Source organism: Eptesicus fuscus, chromosome 2 (assembly GCF_027574615.1).
Source record: "Eptesicus fuscus isolate TK198812 chromosome 2, DD_ASM_mEF_20220401, whole genome shotgun sequence".
In the NCBI taxonomy this organism is placed as follows: Eukaryota; Metazoa; Chordata; class Mammalia; order Chiroptera; family Vespertilionidae; genus Eptesicus; species Eptesicus fuscus.
This window is the reverse complement of record NC_072474.1, coordinates 58,721,583-58,738,103: the sequence shown is the minus strand read 5'-3', so window position 1 is coordinate 58,738,103 and position 16,521 is coordinate 58,721,583. Positions and strand designations below refer to the sequence as shown.

The following is a 16,521-nucleotide window of genomic DNA, read 5'->3' as shown; positions in this document are numbered from 1 at the left end:
GGTTGCCAAGAGCTGGAAAACAGGAGAGAGGGTTGTGGGGAGTGGGGAATTGGGAGTGGGGAATGGGGAGTGGAATGATATGGGATTTCTTTTTTGGGAGATGAAAAGTTCTAAAATTGATCAAAGCTGAGCTTGAGAAATACTATTATGAGGACTTTTTAGCCTAGAATGATTGAAGCCAGGTGTTAATAACTCTTCTTTAAGCATAAGAGAGTCTCAACTAAGGCAGAATTGCATCATGATGTATCTACCTAGATAACTTAGAGATCAATCACTTCAAGGCTGAATGAGCTAATCTATCAATGATTATTTAAACTTTTTTGAATCCTTGGTCCTTTGAGAAAGTGTTGAAAGCTCAGAACAAGATAGTCAAGATATCCTGAGGAATCTAAATAATTTCATAGACATTAGAGGAGGGCTTTCCATGAAGATAAAAATAAGGTCACTCTAGTCTAGTCAGTGTGCTGAGTTTCCACCCATGAACCAAGAGGTCACAGGTTCAATTCCTGATCAGGCCACATGCAGGGGTTGCCGCATCCAGCATGGCTAGGGTTCAGGATCTGAAGAAGGAGCCGTGCACAAATGAAAACACTAGACAAGAAATACGAATTTAGAAGGCATGGGGAGCCAGGTGGAAACCTCTCTCTAGAGGAGAAGCTCATTCAAACCCTGGACTTGTCAGCTTTTATTCACTTGAATAAACATTTGCCCTTTAGGAATGCATACAGACACATCAAAGGTAAAGTTTGGTAAACAGTAAAAGGATTATCAGGTTAGGGAATTGCCTTCAACCATTGAGCCTGCAGTAGGGCAATATTATGCTGATTTTCAGCCCTGCTGAATATCCAAGTCCATTGGCCTTCCAATGGGTCTTTTTGCATAATATGCTAATTACTGTTGGTTTTAGCCTCTGGCATTTCCCCCTTTTTGTTTTCTTAATAAATCTAGAAAGGTGTATGCTGTCTACAGGGCTTGAGTCCTTTTAAGACTTTTCATTCCGCACCTGCAGACTAGAATTAAACATATAAGAACAAGAATGAGACAGACAATAGTGGTTATGCTAAAAAGCAAATGTAGGGAGATTCAATGAAAAGGATTTTCTTTTATGTCCTTTTTAACTTGCTGCCAGGCATTTAAGGAACTAGTTTGTAGTAGGTTCCTTTCTGGGCCATCAGTTCTTTATGGGTTCCCTTCCCAATCACTGTCCCCTGTGACACGACAGCAATGATATTCGAGTTCTGGATGACAGACAAATGGTGGGCAATGACAATGCAGGTCTGACCTTCTCTGGCTTTGTCCAGGGCAACCTGCACCATTGCACAACTGATGACTGCTAGCATGACAAGATTTCTTCACCATCCCCCAGGTCATCTCTGGACTGTTTCTCCTCTGTCTGGTTCTCCTCCCATTTCTTATTTTCAGTGTGTTGCTTGGGGCTACTGCCATCTGTGGCTGGAGTAGTCAACTGTCTACAGCTGCAGGTACAGGATGAGGCTCCAGGTGCAAGGTCCTCTCTCAGATTCATGTTGCAAGAATCCACACGGGCTTGGAGGAATTTTCTGGAAATACACAAGATCTTATCATATTCTGCTCTCCATAGCATTGACTGGCATCTAAAGTCGTTTTAGCTAAAATCTGCCTGACCCAAGGCATCATCTGGTAATTTTCAGATAAAGCATTAAGGAGTCCTTTTGTAAAAGAACTTTTAGCCCCATTTTCTCTAGCTGTTGAACCTTCCCACACTATAGAGGCAGAGGATCTGGGGCCTTAAATGCTACAGACTTTTGATCCCCAATACAAAGTGGGCATAATGCACTTCAAACAAGAGACCACATAGTTAAAGATGACAAGGGCACTTGTTTTCCTTGAGCCTGATTTAAGAGAGTACCTTTTGAAACTTTAATTTCTTTATCCTTGAGCATGCAAGCTAAAAATTTACAATGATGTTTTTGCCTTTTACTCTAATTCTTCCCCATTATAACCTGGCTGAAATGAAAGATGTTCCTCGTCAACTTACGGTTCGCAACTCCGAAGCTGGTACAGGTTTTGTGCACGGTGAACTTCTCCACCTTTCTGATGAATTTCCACTTTTCCTTTTTCACTTCGTTTTTCACTCAGGCGAATCTTCTTCTCCGGATTCCTATTTGGGCACCAGAATGCTGCATCCAGCACAGCTAGGGTTCAGGATCTGAAGAAGGGGCCGCGCACAAATGAAAACACTAGACAAGAAATACGAATTTAGAAGACATGGGGAGCCAGGTAGAAACCTCTCTAGAGGAGTTCACTCAAACCCTGGACCTGTACTTGAATAAACATTTGCCCTTTAGGAATGCATACAGACATATCAAAGGTAAAGTTTGGTAAACAGTAAAAGGATTATCAGGTTAGGGAATTGCCTTCAGCCATTGAGCCCACAGCAGGGCAATATTATGCTGATTTTCAGCCCTGCTGAATATCCAAGTCCATTGGCCTTCCAATGGGTCTTTTTGCATAATATGCTAATTACTGTTGGTTTTAGCCTCCAGCAGGGGTTGTGGGCTCAATCCCCAGTAGGGGTTGTGCAGGAGGCAGCTGATGGATGATGTTTCTATCATCCCTCTCCCTTTCTTACTCTCCAAAAATCAATAAAAACAGTTTTTTTTTTTTAAAGTCACTCTATAATCCTGAATAAAGACTTTACAAGAAGGAAGGAGGGAATGCCGTCAACCACAAAAATGAGCAAACATCATTTTCTCCTGGCTAGCAGCAGTGACTACTGCTTCTTCTCTAAAGATAGCTCTAGCTTCTCTGTTCAGCTAACTTCCTAGATAAAAATTAAGATGCCCAAAAGCCAAATTGTCCCTGCTTTCTGACAGCACCCAATCCAGAAGAGACTCCTCACTTTCTTTAAACCTCCCTAAAATCACCTTACCCAAATCTTTAATAAGCTGCACCCGATTCCCTCTCTTTTGAGACACTCCATGGTTTTCCAAGGGAAAGCTCTCCCCTGCTGCAGTAATAAGCCCAATTTTGGCAACATGTGTGTTCCTGGTGGTATGTGGCTGGCGGGCATAAACGATATCACAAAATATTTATACTACGTTAATAAGAGCATGTATAAAATCATGTATATTTTGACTTCACATTCTCATTATATATACACTGAGTGGCCAGATTATTATAATCTCTGAATGCATAATCTGGCCACTCAGTGTACTTCTCTTAAGTACCTCATTTATTTGATACCAAAGATACTATAAATCGTGCACCTGATCAGTTTTCCCCTTTGCACTGGCTGATAGAAAGCTCAGGGCAAATAGGTGGTTGATCTCCAGCAAAAGCCTAGAATACTTTTGGTACCCCTTTGAGATACAAATACACTGAGTGGCCAGATTATTATGCGTTCAGAGATCATAATCATCTGGCCACTCAGTGTATATTTGCACACATGCACACAAATTATAATTACTTTGATACAAGAAAGACAGTGGATACACACCAAAAGAGTAGTTGTCTCTGAATGCTGGTATTATTATTTTCCTTTTTGCTTTTCTGCATTTCATATTTTCCTTCCAATATTGTATATAATTTAAGAAGAGAGGAGTGAGAAGAAAAACTCCCTCCCCAAAGAATACATTATGAGTGAGGAATCTCATTCAAAATAGTAGTCAAGAAATAAGGCTTTCAAACTTTAGCATATTAGAATCAACTGGGACACTCACTAAAAAGATTCCTGGGTTTCATCCCTTGAGTGCACTCCAGAATTTCTATGTTGGACCCCAGATCATTCTGACCCATAAAGTCTGAGGAGCAACCTTGAGAAATGCAGCTTTTTGGACAAACTGGAACTTGAAGGATGTACAGATTAACAGAGGGAGGAGAGAACTTTCCAGGCCAACAGAAAAGCATGAAGAGCCTACAAGCGTGATGCCGCAAGTGCTGGGCACTGGGACAGTGAGTGGTCTGATGCACAGCGGGCTCGCAGGAAACCGGAGTTGACCAAACTGATGGAACTGAGGGCTGCTCTGGAGAACAGTTGGGAACTTGGCAGGTTTGGAAAGGTAAGGCAGGTATATACATTTCATTCAAGTTTCCCACCTGCACTGCTGACATCTATCAGCAACTAACTGGTTTCTTCCACACGTTTTTCAGGAACCAAGTTTAACTTTTTCTTAAACATTTCCAACAGCGATTTTTATTTTTTCAACCCTATTAAGTCTTTTCTATTCTCTAAAGAACTCCTTTTATCTTTGTTTATGCTGCCAGTCAATGGAAAACCTACTGCCAGCCACCAATGAAACACAGAAAACAAGGTTAAAAGCCCCTCCTACTGGGCATCTACATGACTCAAGAGTATAAGACATCAATCACTATCTTCCAATATCCTGTTAACATTTTAAAAAATATATGGGATTTTCCAATGAATAATCTTATCTTTCAATTGTGCCCAGGAATTTTTAAGCGGATAAATGTTTCTAACTTTAACCATTTTAAAAGGTATTTTTTTATATTAAAAAATGAATAGTTGGGACTCTTGTCTACAATGCACAAAGTAACTGTCTCCTTTTCATTAAAGGAGACTTTCAAGAACAAGCTTTCATTATGCTGATGACAGCTGCTTGCCCTAAATTACACGCACCTACATCCTCCCAAAAATCTAAGTATTTCAGTTGGAAAATGCCTCTCACATTTTTATGTTCTTTAAATGCAGGTGAAAACAAATGTGTGTTGTTTATTTTGTGTGAAAATCATTCATTTTTTTCAAGTAAATGGAACACCCAAAACAAACAAAAAAAGCAATTAAGAATAAAAAATTAAGAATTTAGAGATGTCCTATTCTATTACAAAACTATTGTGAATAAAGAATGATACTAAAAGTGAGGCTACATAATGTATTTGTATTGACATTTTCTCAGCAGAAAGGGGAATTTGGAGATTGTAATCATGAGAAACATAAGCTACTTTCAGTTGACTGGGAGTAGTTTTCAGGAAACCCACATTTCAATGAACTAAACGCTTAGCCTGATAAATGCTGTTTCAGACTTACCGTGCTCTCACTACTAGAATGCCTCTTTGGTAGGTTAATGCCAAAAATACCTTGATTATGATAATGTAGGCAGAGCATGGTGCTTTAAAGCCTCATAGACTTGGTTCAATCTCATTCTGCCACCTACATTTGATAAATTCATATACTTTTTTAGGCTTTGTCTTCTTGTACATAAATAGAAATAACATCTACCTCATAGTACTGTTGCAAGGATTAAAAGAGAAGGAAAGAAATACTGGTGGCCGAATTGCCCAAGGATTGAAATTTCTTTTGATTAGAGAATAAACCACAGCAAATGATAAGGGGGCAGTTAGAAGAAAAATAAAGAATACAAAACTGCTCTGCAAAAGAAAAAGAATCTTAAGATGCACAAGCAGCTGAGAGAAGGAAGGAGAAAGGAGACCTGAGATAGAATGCTGGGGAGAAAGGAGAGACTATCACTTAAAGAGAAAAACTGACAAGAAGCTCTCTGTGGCTAACCAGCCTCTTCACAAAACAAAGATGCCCCAAATTCTAGTTTAAGGTTCCCCCATCTTGTACTCTAATAGAAATTTGCCACATTGCGACCCCACCCCCGCCTTCCAACAGAAAGGGAAGTTTGTTAGCTAAAACACCTTGTGTAAAGACACAGCTGTCTTGGGTAAAGTCTTATTAAATGTTTGGTAACACAACTGCCTTGCATGAAATGGTATTTTGAGGAATCAAGAAAGGTGGGCTGTGTTCCAAATTCGAACTTTCACGAGGTGATGTAAGGGAACAGCGATAAGAGACAAGACACCAGCAGGCTGGGAAATTCAGCAAAAACAGAGAAACAGTGCAAGAGATATCTGGAAGAAAATTAAACCTCAAAGATATTGGGAGACAGAGATAAGCAGCAGGGTTCTTTTATTTATATAGCACGGGCCAGAGCGACCTCAGTAGGCTGGAAGGGTAGGGCGAAAGACAGGCTGCTAACATCTGGTTGCCGGCCTGTGGTCTGCAGTCAGTAAACAGCTCTCTTCCCTTATGCAGGAGATACATTGATTGTATCAGATACAGCTGTTTCAGGCTTCTTACAAATAGCAAGGCAAAGAGGCACACTTTTAAAGATGATATAAAGCTAGCATGAAGTTGTATTTTACCCAAAATAGTCAACCAAGACTGCAGAAACTGGAGTATATGGGGAGGAGGGAGAGGAAAATTAACCAGAAAAAAAAAACAAAACAAAACCCAAAACAGGCATTTGTCAAAACCCACTTCACAGCATAGCTAGGCGATCCAAGATTTTTCCAAAACGCCTAATCGGAGAAAGTTGTGATTTTGAGGAAGGCAATGGAGCAATTTGGGCGGGATTGTTAGCTACTAGGCTTAGAATCAACACTTCTTTTCTGCAGTATGAACGCTCCTGTCAGTTCCCCTTTGAAACATTCAATACGGTCTTCGCAAACAAATGACGAAATTACTATGCTACTCCGTGTTAACGAAAAACGGTTAGTCCTTTATGTTCTGATGCTAGAGAAACTTGGGCGAAACTTTTCCACCTCTTCAAAAAAAGAAAGGCAAAGGAAAGGCTAGCCGCGGTTCCCAGGTAAACGGTGCTGCAGGGCGAGGTCGGGCAGCCGCTGCCTTCTCCCGGGAAGGCTCAGAGGGCCCCGCAGGCGACCGCGTCCGTGAGAATGGAGAAGGCATTCGCGGGGATTATTAGTGCACAGGTGCCGGCTTGGCATTCGCTCCATTTAAGATGCCAAAATAAACACGTATGGTAGCTCCATACGTTTCAAACAAATCGAACCGAATCCCCTTATTACTACTGAGAAGCAAGGGGAGTAAACGCGCAGCAGGAAAGTCACGAGGGAGCAGTTCACCAGCCTCCCAAGTGCAGTCGGTTCTGCACAAGGTCCGCTTCTACGGAGACTATGGCTTCAATCCTAGCGCATCCCGCCAGAGCAGGGAATCACAGCCAGCTTGACCGGCCCCCACACCCGCTGCGCCCCAGCCACCCAGGACTTGAGCGGGTGGGTGGGTGGTGCAGAGTGTAAGCCCCAGCCCCTTTTCCGAACCCGGTCCCCACCAGGAGCCAGCCTCCCTGCACCCCCGCCACTCGCTCCTACCTTGCTTGCCTCACGACCTTTTGCTCCAGCTCGTTCCGCGGGGCCGGCCAGCGCTACGAGGCGCAGGCGCCGCGGCCTCTATTTGTAAACACGCTCCACGTGCGCTCGCCCTACCCCGTCCGCATCCGGCTCCAGGCACCTGAGGAGGCTCAGCTTTCTCGCGAGCCCTCCCAGGGTGCAAACTGTCTTCCACCGGAACGTGGAGGAAGCCAGGCTTTCAGGGCCGGCGCCCTGGGAGGAGGGCCGAAGTACGGCGAGCCTCGACCGCCGCCTGCTGGTCCGCGAGGCAGCTGGCGGGCTGCAGAAGCCGGGCCACCAGCGGAACCCACGCGGCACCGAGAGTCGCCGCAGCCGCCGGCCCCGCCCCCAGCCGCGCGCGCTCGCCGGCGACCGCACCCCCGGCCCCGCCCCCGCCCCGCCCGCTGCCAGCGACCCCGCCCCCGGCCGCGCGCTCGCCCGCCCAGGCCCCGCCCGCTCGGCGACACAACGTTCCTGCGGGGGCGCGCGCGTGCACCCTAATCCCCCGCCTTCCGGCTCCGGCGACGCTCGCTCCGGGCTGCCGCCGCGCCGCCCGTGTCCATCTCCCTCCGGAGACTCCATTTGCTCTCGGCGCTGCGCAGGCAGCGGGGAGCGATGCCCCCTGCGCGAGGACTGGCGTCCCCTGGGCCAAGCAGCCGCTCGCTCGCCCGCTGGCTGCGGCGGTGACACCCGGTCGCCAGTGGCCACGGACGGACCCGGGCTCCCTCCGCGTGAGCAAAGACGTCCCGCGCTCGAGCTCGCCCCTGCGGAGAGACGCCCTCGCTTGCACCGCTGCACTCTGACCTCTTAATTTCAGGAGGTAGGCAATGCAGGTCCCGCTCTCTGGTCACTTTAGATCATGCCTTTTAAAAGCATTATTAGCCATCACATTGGTAGGAGACGCTAATTTTTCAACATAGTTTCAGGATAATGCCACAGACCCTGATATTGGAAAAAAAAAATGTTTTTTGGTATTTTCCTTTAGGTTTCTGAGGCTCCGAATACCTCTACAGCCCCCCACAAGAACTGCAGTACTTCTGTTGGCCCACCGAGGACCATTCTTCACCGGGATTATTGTATAACATCACCACTGAGCCTTCCACCCCATACCCTCTACCATGAGTCCTGGTTTCCACCAACGAAGTTTTTGATGGTTTCTGTAATCATGTGACACCACCTATTGTCTACCCTTTTCCCTTTCTGGTTGTTAAATACATTAGGTATAAGTTTGTGTCGTGTTAATGTACAGTTTCCTGCCTATCCACCTTTGCCTTATTTGCACTGCTCACTTCTGTCCAGCCTGCCTTCCCTTGCTTGCTTATGATTTCCATAACCACTCACTTGCATAACCTGTAACAGTCCTTGCCTGGAAGAGGCAGCATTCCATACAGTGCCCTGCCTGAGAAAGAACAATCAGGGCATGAGTGTTCCCATTACATTTTCCCATAGGTCAAGTATGCAAGTCCTCCCTTAAGCTCTTTTTTCGCCAGCACATTTCCCAAAATATCCCACCTGAGCCTTAGTCTTTTATAACCTCACCTATAATGATGGCAGGAAGAATTTCCGCAATAAGACTGTGAGAGAACTTGCTGATACAGCATTGGTTGTAATCTCCTTCGAGACTGTAGTTCATGAAAAAACTTAAACTAAATGAGGGGGAAGAAAGGAGCTAGGGTTAATTGGAGCTAGTCCTTGTTGAGGGATTTTGTAAGTTTTAAAACAGCAAAGAGAGTCATATAGGCCTTGCCTAGAAATTGGCCAGCACACTATCCGTCTAGGTCCTAGGGAGACAGGAAAGGGATTTTTAAAGCCCAGTTTTCTAGTCTCATTTTGTTCAAGTCAAGGTCGATAAATATCTTGTTCTAGTAATTGCCTAATATATTAGACATTAAAATGTTGGGGAAACGTAAGCGTGTGGTGTTGACAATTAAGGACAAGCTTGACATTATTAAGAAACTTGAGGAAGGCATCTCTTTCAAAAAACTTTCTGTGGTGTATGGAATTGGTGAATCCACAGTTCGCGACATTAAAAAGAATAAAGATAGGATAATAAACTATGCAAACAACTCAGATCCTACAAGTGGGGTATCCAGACGTAAATCTATGAAGTCGTCAACATATGAGGAACTTGATAGAGTTATGATAGAGTGGTTTAACCAACAGAAAACAGATGGGATTCCCGTGTCTGGAGCAATTTGTGCAAAACAAGCGAAGTTCTTTTTTGACGCTTTAGGGATGGAAGGTGATTTCAGTGCATCCTCTGGCTGGCTAACTCGATTTAAGCAGCGCCATGGTATTCCAAAGGCTGCTAGTCAAGGGACAAAATTAAAAGGAGATGAAACTGCTGCCAGTGAATTTTGTGGTAACTTTCAGGAATTTATTGAAAGAGAGAATCTACAACCAGAGCAAATTTATGGTGCTGACCAAACTGGGCTGTTCTGGAAATGTTTACCATCCAGGACATTAGTTCTTGAAACTAACCAAAATACTTCTGGTTATAGGTCAAGCAGAGAGAGGATCATTATTATGTGTTGTGCAAATGCCACAGGTTTACACAAGCTTAATCTTTGTGTTGTGGGAAAAGCAAAAAGGCCCCGTGCATTCAAAGGAGCTGATCTTTCAAACTTTCCTGTCACTTATTTCAGTCAGAAAAGCGCATGGATAGAACATTCAGTTTTCAGACAGTGGTTTGAAAAATACTTTGTGCCACAGGTACAGAAGCATTTGAAATCCAAGGGGCTTCTAGAAAAAGCAGTGCTGCTTTTGGATTTCCCTCCAGCACATCCACAGGAAGAATCGCTGAGTTCAGATGATGGCAGAATAATTGTGAAATATCTGCCACCAAACGTCACAAGTCTAATTCAACCTATGAACCAGGGAGTTCTAGCCATGGTAAAAAGATACTACCGAGCAGGGCTTCTCCAGAAGTACATGGATGAAGGAATTGATCCAAAAATGTTTTGGAAGAACTTGACAGTGTTGGATGCAATTTATGAAGTATCAAGAGCTTGGAACATGGTGAAATCAAGTACCATAACCAAAGCTTGGAAAAAACTTTTACCTGGCAATGAAGAGAATTCAGGTCTGAACATGGATGAAGGAGCCATTTTAGCAGCTAATTTAGCAACGGTTTTACAGAATACAGAAGGCTGTGAACACGTTGACATTGAGAATATTGACCAGTGGTTTGACTCTCAGAGTAGTGATTCAAGCTGTCAGGTGCTAAGTGACAGTGAAGGTGTTGAGGACCAGTCCAAGCCTGCTGAGCAAAAGCCTCCCAGCAAGACCAGGAAAAGAGAAGTGAATCCAGAGAGGCACATTAGCCATAAAGCTGCACTTGAATGGACTGAAAATTTACTGGATTATCTAGAACAACAAGATGACATGCTTCTGTCTGATAAACTGGTATTACGGAGGCTGCGAACGATAATAAGAAGAAAGCAGAAGATCCACATTAACAAAAATCGTTAATAATGCTCTGAAGGGTTTCAGAGTATTTGCATCTTTGTGACTTTATCTGCAGTGGAACTTAATTATCTTGCTTGAAGTGCTATGGGTTTGAAGGCCAAATACATTTTATAAATGATTTTAGGATAAGATGCCATTTTGGATTACTTAAATTACTGCTCTTTAATGTCAATTCTAGTAAGTGAGCATTGACATGTAACTTGTCTGTCTTTTGTTTCTAATCTATGTTCTACTAATTAGATCAGTGGTCGGCAAACTGCGGCTCGCGAGCCACCTGCGGCTCTTTGGCCCCTTGAGTGTGGCTCTTTCACAAAATACCATGGCCTGGGCGAGTCTATTTTGAAGAAGTGGCATTAGAAGAAGTTTAAGTTTAAAAAATTTGGCTCTCAAAAGAAATTTCAATCGTTGTACTGCTGATATTTGGCTCTGTTGACTAATGAGTTTGCCGACCACGAAATTAGATCATAAGGTTCCTGAGGCCAGGGACCTTGTGTCTGTTTTGTGCCTGAATTTCGTTGTGTCTAATGACCATGCACACTATCGGCAATCAATAAATCTGACTTAAAATCAATTTTTATGACTTTCTATGAACTTCAGTTTCCAAATTGAAATATGTGCCCAGCTGGTGTGTCTCGGTGGTTGAATACTGGTTAATCTATGGAACAGGAGGTCAGGGTTTGATTCCCGGTCAGGGCACAAGCCCAGGTTGCAGGCTCCATCCCCATTGGGGGTGTGCAGGAGGCAGGCGATCAATGATTCTCTCATTGCTGATGTTTCTGTCTCTCTCTCCATTTCCTTTCCTCTCTGAAATCAATAAAAATATATTTTTAAAAATATTAAAAGAAATATGTTAGGAGTATGGTAACTTTCCATTTCTATGATTTTCCAACCTGCTGAAAATTTTAAAACTCATCAAAGATTATGCTTGAAGTATTTCACAGTGAAAGCAGAAAACTAAAGGAAAATAGTCTAAAGCTTTAAATATGGCATTCTAAACCAACAGTATTTAGGCACTTAACAATTCAGATTGGCCATTTCTGAATGTAATGAAGGAAGAAGAAATAGGTTAAGATGTCCCCAAGGTTTGCACTGCACTTTTATTCCACTGACAGTAGGGAGAATTTCTTCATAGTAGAAAAAAATAGATTTCAATTCCCAAACCATATGATGAGAAGAGGTAAGGGTTACATTTTACCATCTGTCATTTTGATCTTTCCTTAGTATAGATATCTCAATAGTTTTTAATAAGCTATTGGATATTTATGTAACACTTTTAAGCTTACAAAGTATGCCATTTTCTTTCATATAGCCTGTTTTTCTGTGAGAAATACTGAGAATATAAGCCTCATAATTTGTGGACCCACCGCATGAACAATGAACTGACATTAAATAGAACATGTGAAAGGCACTTAGAACAGCATCAGCTGCTGGGTGACCATGGCAAGTTACTTAATCTCTGTAAAATAGGGAAAATACCTTCCCTGGACAGTTTTTGTGAGGAGTAAATGAGTTAATATATGGGCTTAGATCAGGTCATGACTCAGAATAAGTCGACTCTTGAGTGTTGGCTACTGTTATTGAGTTGCAGAAATTAGGAGTTTCAGAAGTATGCTGAACAGATCTAGTGTGTGTCTCAACCAGGATGTTGTTGCATTGGGAAAAGTCTTTAGATGGGGAAGTAAGATCAAAGAGATTCAAGTAACTAGTTTCTGTTGAAATATAATAATATTTATTTCAGTGAAAAATGAAATGTTAATCCAATTTAGAAATCATTTTCTGACCATATGCTGCTAGACACAATAAGGTTTTTAGGTACATATAAGACATCCTCAGTCGAATTTTAAAAGAAAATAAGAATAGAATTGTAATTTCTTTGCTCCTGCTAATAAGATATTAACTTTGTTCATAAAGTCTATGTTACTAATATTGGCATAATTCACTTAAGTAATAAAATACCTTTAAAGTAGGTAAGATAGCAGTAAGCAGGACACTTGAAATATTTCATCAAACTAAAGTAACACAATCAGTAGAAAATCAGATCAAAAGAAATGTCATAGTAATTAGTCCCAGCCATATAGGCACAACTTGGAGATACTGTGGGTTTAGTTCCAGACCACCCCAATAAAGTGAGTTATAATGTTTTTGCTAGTGGAGGGTTCTGCCTTTAGTTTGTAAAAAAAAAAAAAAAAGCAACATCTATGAAGCACAGTAAAATGATGTATGTCTGTATAAATACAGCTGTGCTTTTCACAGAACCTTCTGCTTTTTTCAAAAACTTCTCACTTCAATCATGACATTGAAGGGATTTGATGCTGTGTTTTATCATAAGCGCTGTATTCTAGTTCCATAAGTAATTGTAATACAAGAATTTTTCCTCTTCCAGGTATTGTAATATGTGAATATACAATTCATATCCTCTAGGAAGGTGAATCATGCTATCTTAGGTTACCTCATGCTCCTTATATGTATCTTAGTTTGAGAAGCACAGAAATAATGTGCTCTCATTTAACTTTGTGCACCTTAAAGATGATAACCACGGATTCTGGTTATTGGTTACCATTTATAACAGTGCATTTTTTTTTTTCAGAGTGCACAAACATTTATTTACAAAAGTCCACGGTATATATGATACAGGCTTTTTACACAGTAGTTGAAACAGGATTATTTTATGTGTTTTTACTACCAGAGAGTACAAAAAACATTTAGTAATCATTTTTGCTATTTTTATACAAAGTGACAGGTCATGCACCTTTTGTTTTTAAGTTTTAAAATCATTTGCGAAGTGCAAATACGACATTCCTCTCTCCAGTTTTAAGGCAAGTGGAATGGGACTGTCGCTGGGCAGTCTCTGGCTCTGGGGAGCAAGCACTCCGCCCAGAGAGGGGAAGGTGCAGGCGCTGCTGGGCATCCTGCTTTGACCCCCTGAAAGGGGCTGATCTCAGCGGATTTCCTGTCACTTGCATTGCAGCCACTTGCTGGCTTGTCAGATGATTATGGCCCCGTCTCTGTCCCAAACCCCATCACTAGTACGACTGCTTCTTGAAGAGTCAGGGATCCAGGTCCTGCCTCTGGGACCCTGGGGTGTCTAGAGGGTCAAACAGAGTTAGAACTCATGACCCGTGAGCCCCCACCAGCAGGAATGCCTCCTGAGCAGCCGTATGGGTGAGAAATATCCAGAATTCTCAAGGACAGGTCCTCAGCTTGGCCTGGGGAACCATTACTCTAAGTGTATGTGTATGTGTATGTATGTATGTGTGTGTGTGTGTGTGTGTGTGTGTGTGTGTATATATATATATATATATATATATATACACACATATATATATATGTGTATATATATATATATATATATTTAGTATTTGAAAAATGAACAGATCTCAGACCAAATGGAAAGTGTTTGGCAACTAAGTACACTTGAAAAAAAAAAGAAAGCATAGCATGATATTTACTATTTCATACTAAAATCTCAGAGTAACACAAGGGTTGGCTGGGAAACTGAGTGCTCAATAAATATAATAGAGTTGGCAGGGCCCAGATCAGTAATGGCAGTCAATCCAAGCAGATTATAACACTGTAGCCCCTGTCCTGGGAGGACCATGGTGGGCTAAAAGGCACAGATGACATGAAACAGGACACTGCTACTTAGGGCACAGGCTCAGAGGCACTCACTCTGAACCCAACACAAAGTGTTACACGTCAAAGCTAGGACCTGCACTCCAAATGTAGCCCTCCTCAAGGTGGGCTATGTCCACTTACCACCTTAGTATGTTCACAAAGTTGACCTTCTCCCATTTAAATATACAGTGCACTTTACATCCTAGGCAATGGTATCTGCAGCATCACAGGTCTTTGTGCCAACTGTGGTTTTGTTCTTGTTCCACCTGACTATCTGTAAACTAAAATCACCTTGCATACCTCACTGGCGTGCTTTGAGAACACAAGCAGGAGTAAGGTTGTTGAAGGCTAAAAGACTGGCATGCGGACACCAGCTTCTCTGCTTTCTCCCTAGGTAACCTTGGCAGCTCTCTGGACTGCTCTGAATCTCAGGTCCTTCAAATGGAAAAGGGTTGCAGATTAAATAGACACACTCCAACCACTTACAAACACCAATGATTAAGCAACCCTATTCAATGAGAACCCTTGGTCTCCAGGCTTGGCCTGGAAAATGTGACACAGCCCTCTCCACCACTGACTCGGAGCAGACCTCCAGGGGCCTTGGGCACCCTTGTTGAGGTCTAGGGCATTGCTTCATCACTGGAAGTGTTGGCTGGAGTGTCTGTATACATGAGAGGGCAGTTTCGAGTCCCCCAGGTTCCTGGGGCTACAGTGTATGTTGTCAATCAACACCGGCCCATCCATAAAAAACAAAACAAAACAAAACAAAAAACAGATGGGGCCTGCTCTAGCTGCCGTTTGGGAAAAGGGCTCAAAGAGAAATGGGTTCTTCCAAGCAGCTGAAGGCCCACTTGTGTTCATACCCCTGAATCAGAAATGCAAGCTGCCTGTGCAAACGCAGTGGGTAAATGGAGGCGCAGACTCGCGCCCCGTCACCGAGCGGCACCAGCAGTACTAGCAACGTCGTCCCCATCTAACAGGTGTCCTGGCGTCACTGGGCCTGGTTTGCCTAGCAATGTTCCGGTTTCCATTGGGCATCCCAGAGTAAGTGTTACAGTGCCCCTTTTACTGTCAAGTGTCCCAGTGTAGAAGAGCAATTAGATGGTTTCGCTACAAGTGACCCAGAGCAGGGGTTTGATCTGCTCAAGGTCATACAGTCATCAGGGGCCAAGAAGGGAGTAAAACTTGCTTCTCCCAGCTGCAGACCATGTGGCCTACTGACCAAGGGCATGGCTCCCTTCAGACAGTGAGCCTCCGAGGGCTAGAATGCAATCTTGATCCGTCTTCATCCTAGAGCCCAGCACCTGCCTCCTCAAACCAGGTGGGAAGTCCCTTATTGAAATTCTGTCTCCGAGAGGACAAGGATTACTCCCGGTTCATGTGCTGAATATTGGCTGCATGCCAGGCATAATCCTGGGTGTTCCACAAATCAATGTCTATTGGTGATCCCCAACACCAATCCTGTGACCTACAGTACTTCACCCATTTCAGCGGGAGTCCCCCAACGGAGCTGGCAGAGACCCAACCGAACATTCCTGTCTGAGACAAGGACAGAGATCTCAACCCTTGCCGGGAGCTGTGGGCCATGCTGCAGGAATCCATGAGGCACTTAGCCAAGGCCTTCCTTAAAATCACCTTTAGCATCCAGAAATGAGCTGGCTATAATTCCAGAGATTGCATCTACTAGTGTTATTCCCCAGGCAGCTGAATTATCACCATAAATCAGGCTCAGAAAATCCTTGAATGAAGCTCCATGCAACTGACAGGCACAGTCATGAAGGCCTGGGGCTGAAGGGTGGATCTAGCCGTGTCTCCACAGATCACGAGGGCGGCCAACATCTTTTCCCCATAGAAATCTCTCTGCTTGTCCTAGCTGGTTTGGCTCAGTGGATAGAGCGTTGGCCTGTGGACTGAAGGGTCCCGGGTTGGATTCCAGTCACAGGCATGTACCTCATTTGCAGGCTTCTAGCCCTGGATGGGATGCGTTTGGGAGGCTACCAAGTGATATGACTCTCTCATATCCATGTTTCTCTCTCTCCGTCTCTCCCTCTCCCACTCTCTCTGAAATCAATGGAAAAATATCCTCAGGTGAGGAGAAAAGAAAAGAAAAGAAATGTGTGTGTGTGTGTGTGTGTGTGTGTGTGTGTGTGTGTGTGTGGTGGGAGTGGGGGTGTTGGGCATGGTGCCAGAGTCCCGGCTTTTCACTGTTTCTCCTCATCCAGATTGCCCCAAGCTCCAAGCCTGCCTGGCTCACAGGCCCATGCCAAGAACATGTTTGTGTAGTATAATTTGGAAAACCAGAAA

General features: G+C 43.5%; 1 protein-coding gene and 1 long non-coding RNA gene across 3 annotated transcripts; one reads left to right on the top strand and one right to left on the bottom strand.

The window, feature by feature from the left end:
• Positions 1-605: 605 nt before the first annotated feature.
• On the bottom strand, positions 606-7,474 carry LOC129150722 (uncharacterized). Of its 2 annotated transcripts, XR_008557461.1 has the most exons (3): positions 7,117-7,474; positions 2,018-2,188; positions 606-1,559 (listed from the first exon to the last, which is right to left on the bottom strand). It is a non-coding gene; the product is annotated as an uncharacterized LOC129150722 (long non-coding RNA). The 2 variants fall into 2 exon arrangements; XR_008557460.1 differs by lacking the exon at positions 7,117-7,474 and having other exon boundaries at positions 2,018-2,215.
• A 142-nt stretch (positions 7,475-7,616) lies between these two features.
• Positions 7,617-11,392, top strand: TIGD2 (tigger transposable element derived 2). Its single transcript, XM_008143691.3, has 2 exons — positions 7,617-7,954; positions 8,120-11,392. The coding sequence occupies exon 2, from the start codon at positions 9,028-9,030 to the stop codon at positions 10,603-10,605; it is 1,578 nt and encodes a 525-aa protein (XP_008141913.1). The 5' UTR covers positions 7,617-7,954; positions 8,120-9,027; the 3' UTR covers positions 10,606-11,392.
• The last annotated feature ends 5,129 nt before the right edge of the window (positions 11,393-16,521 follow it).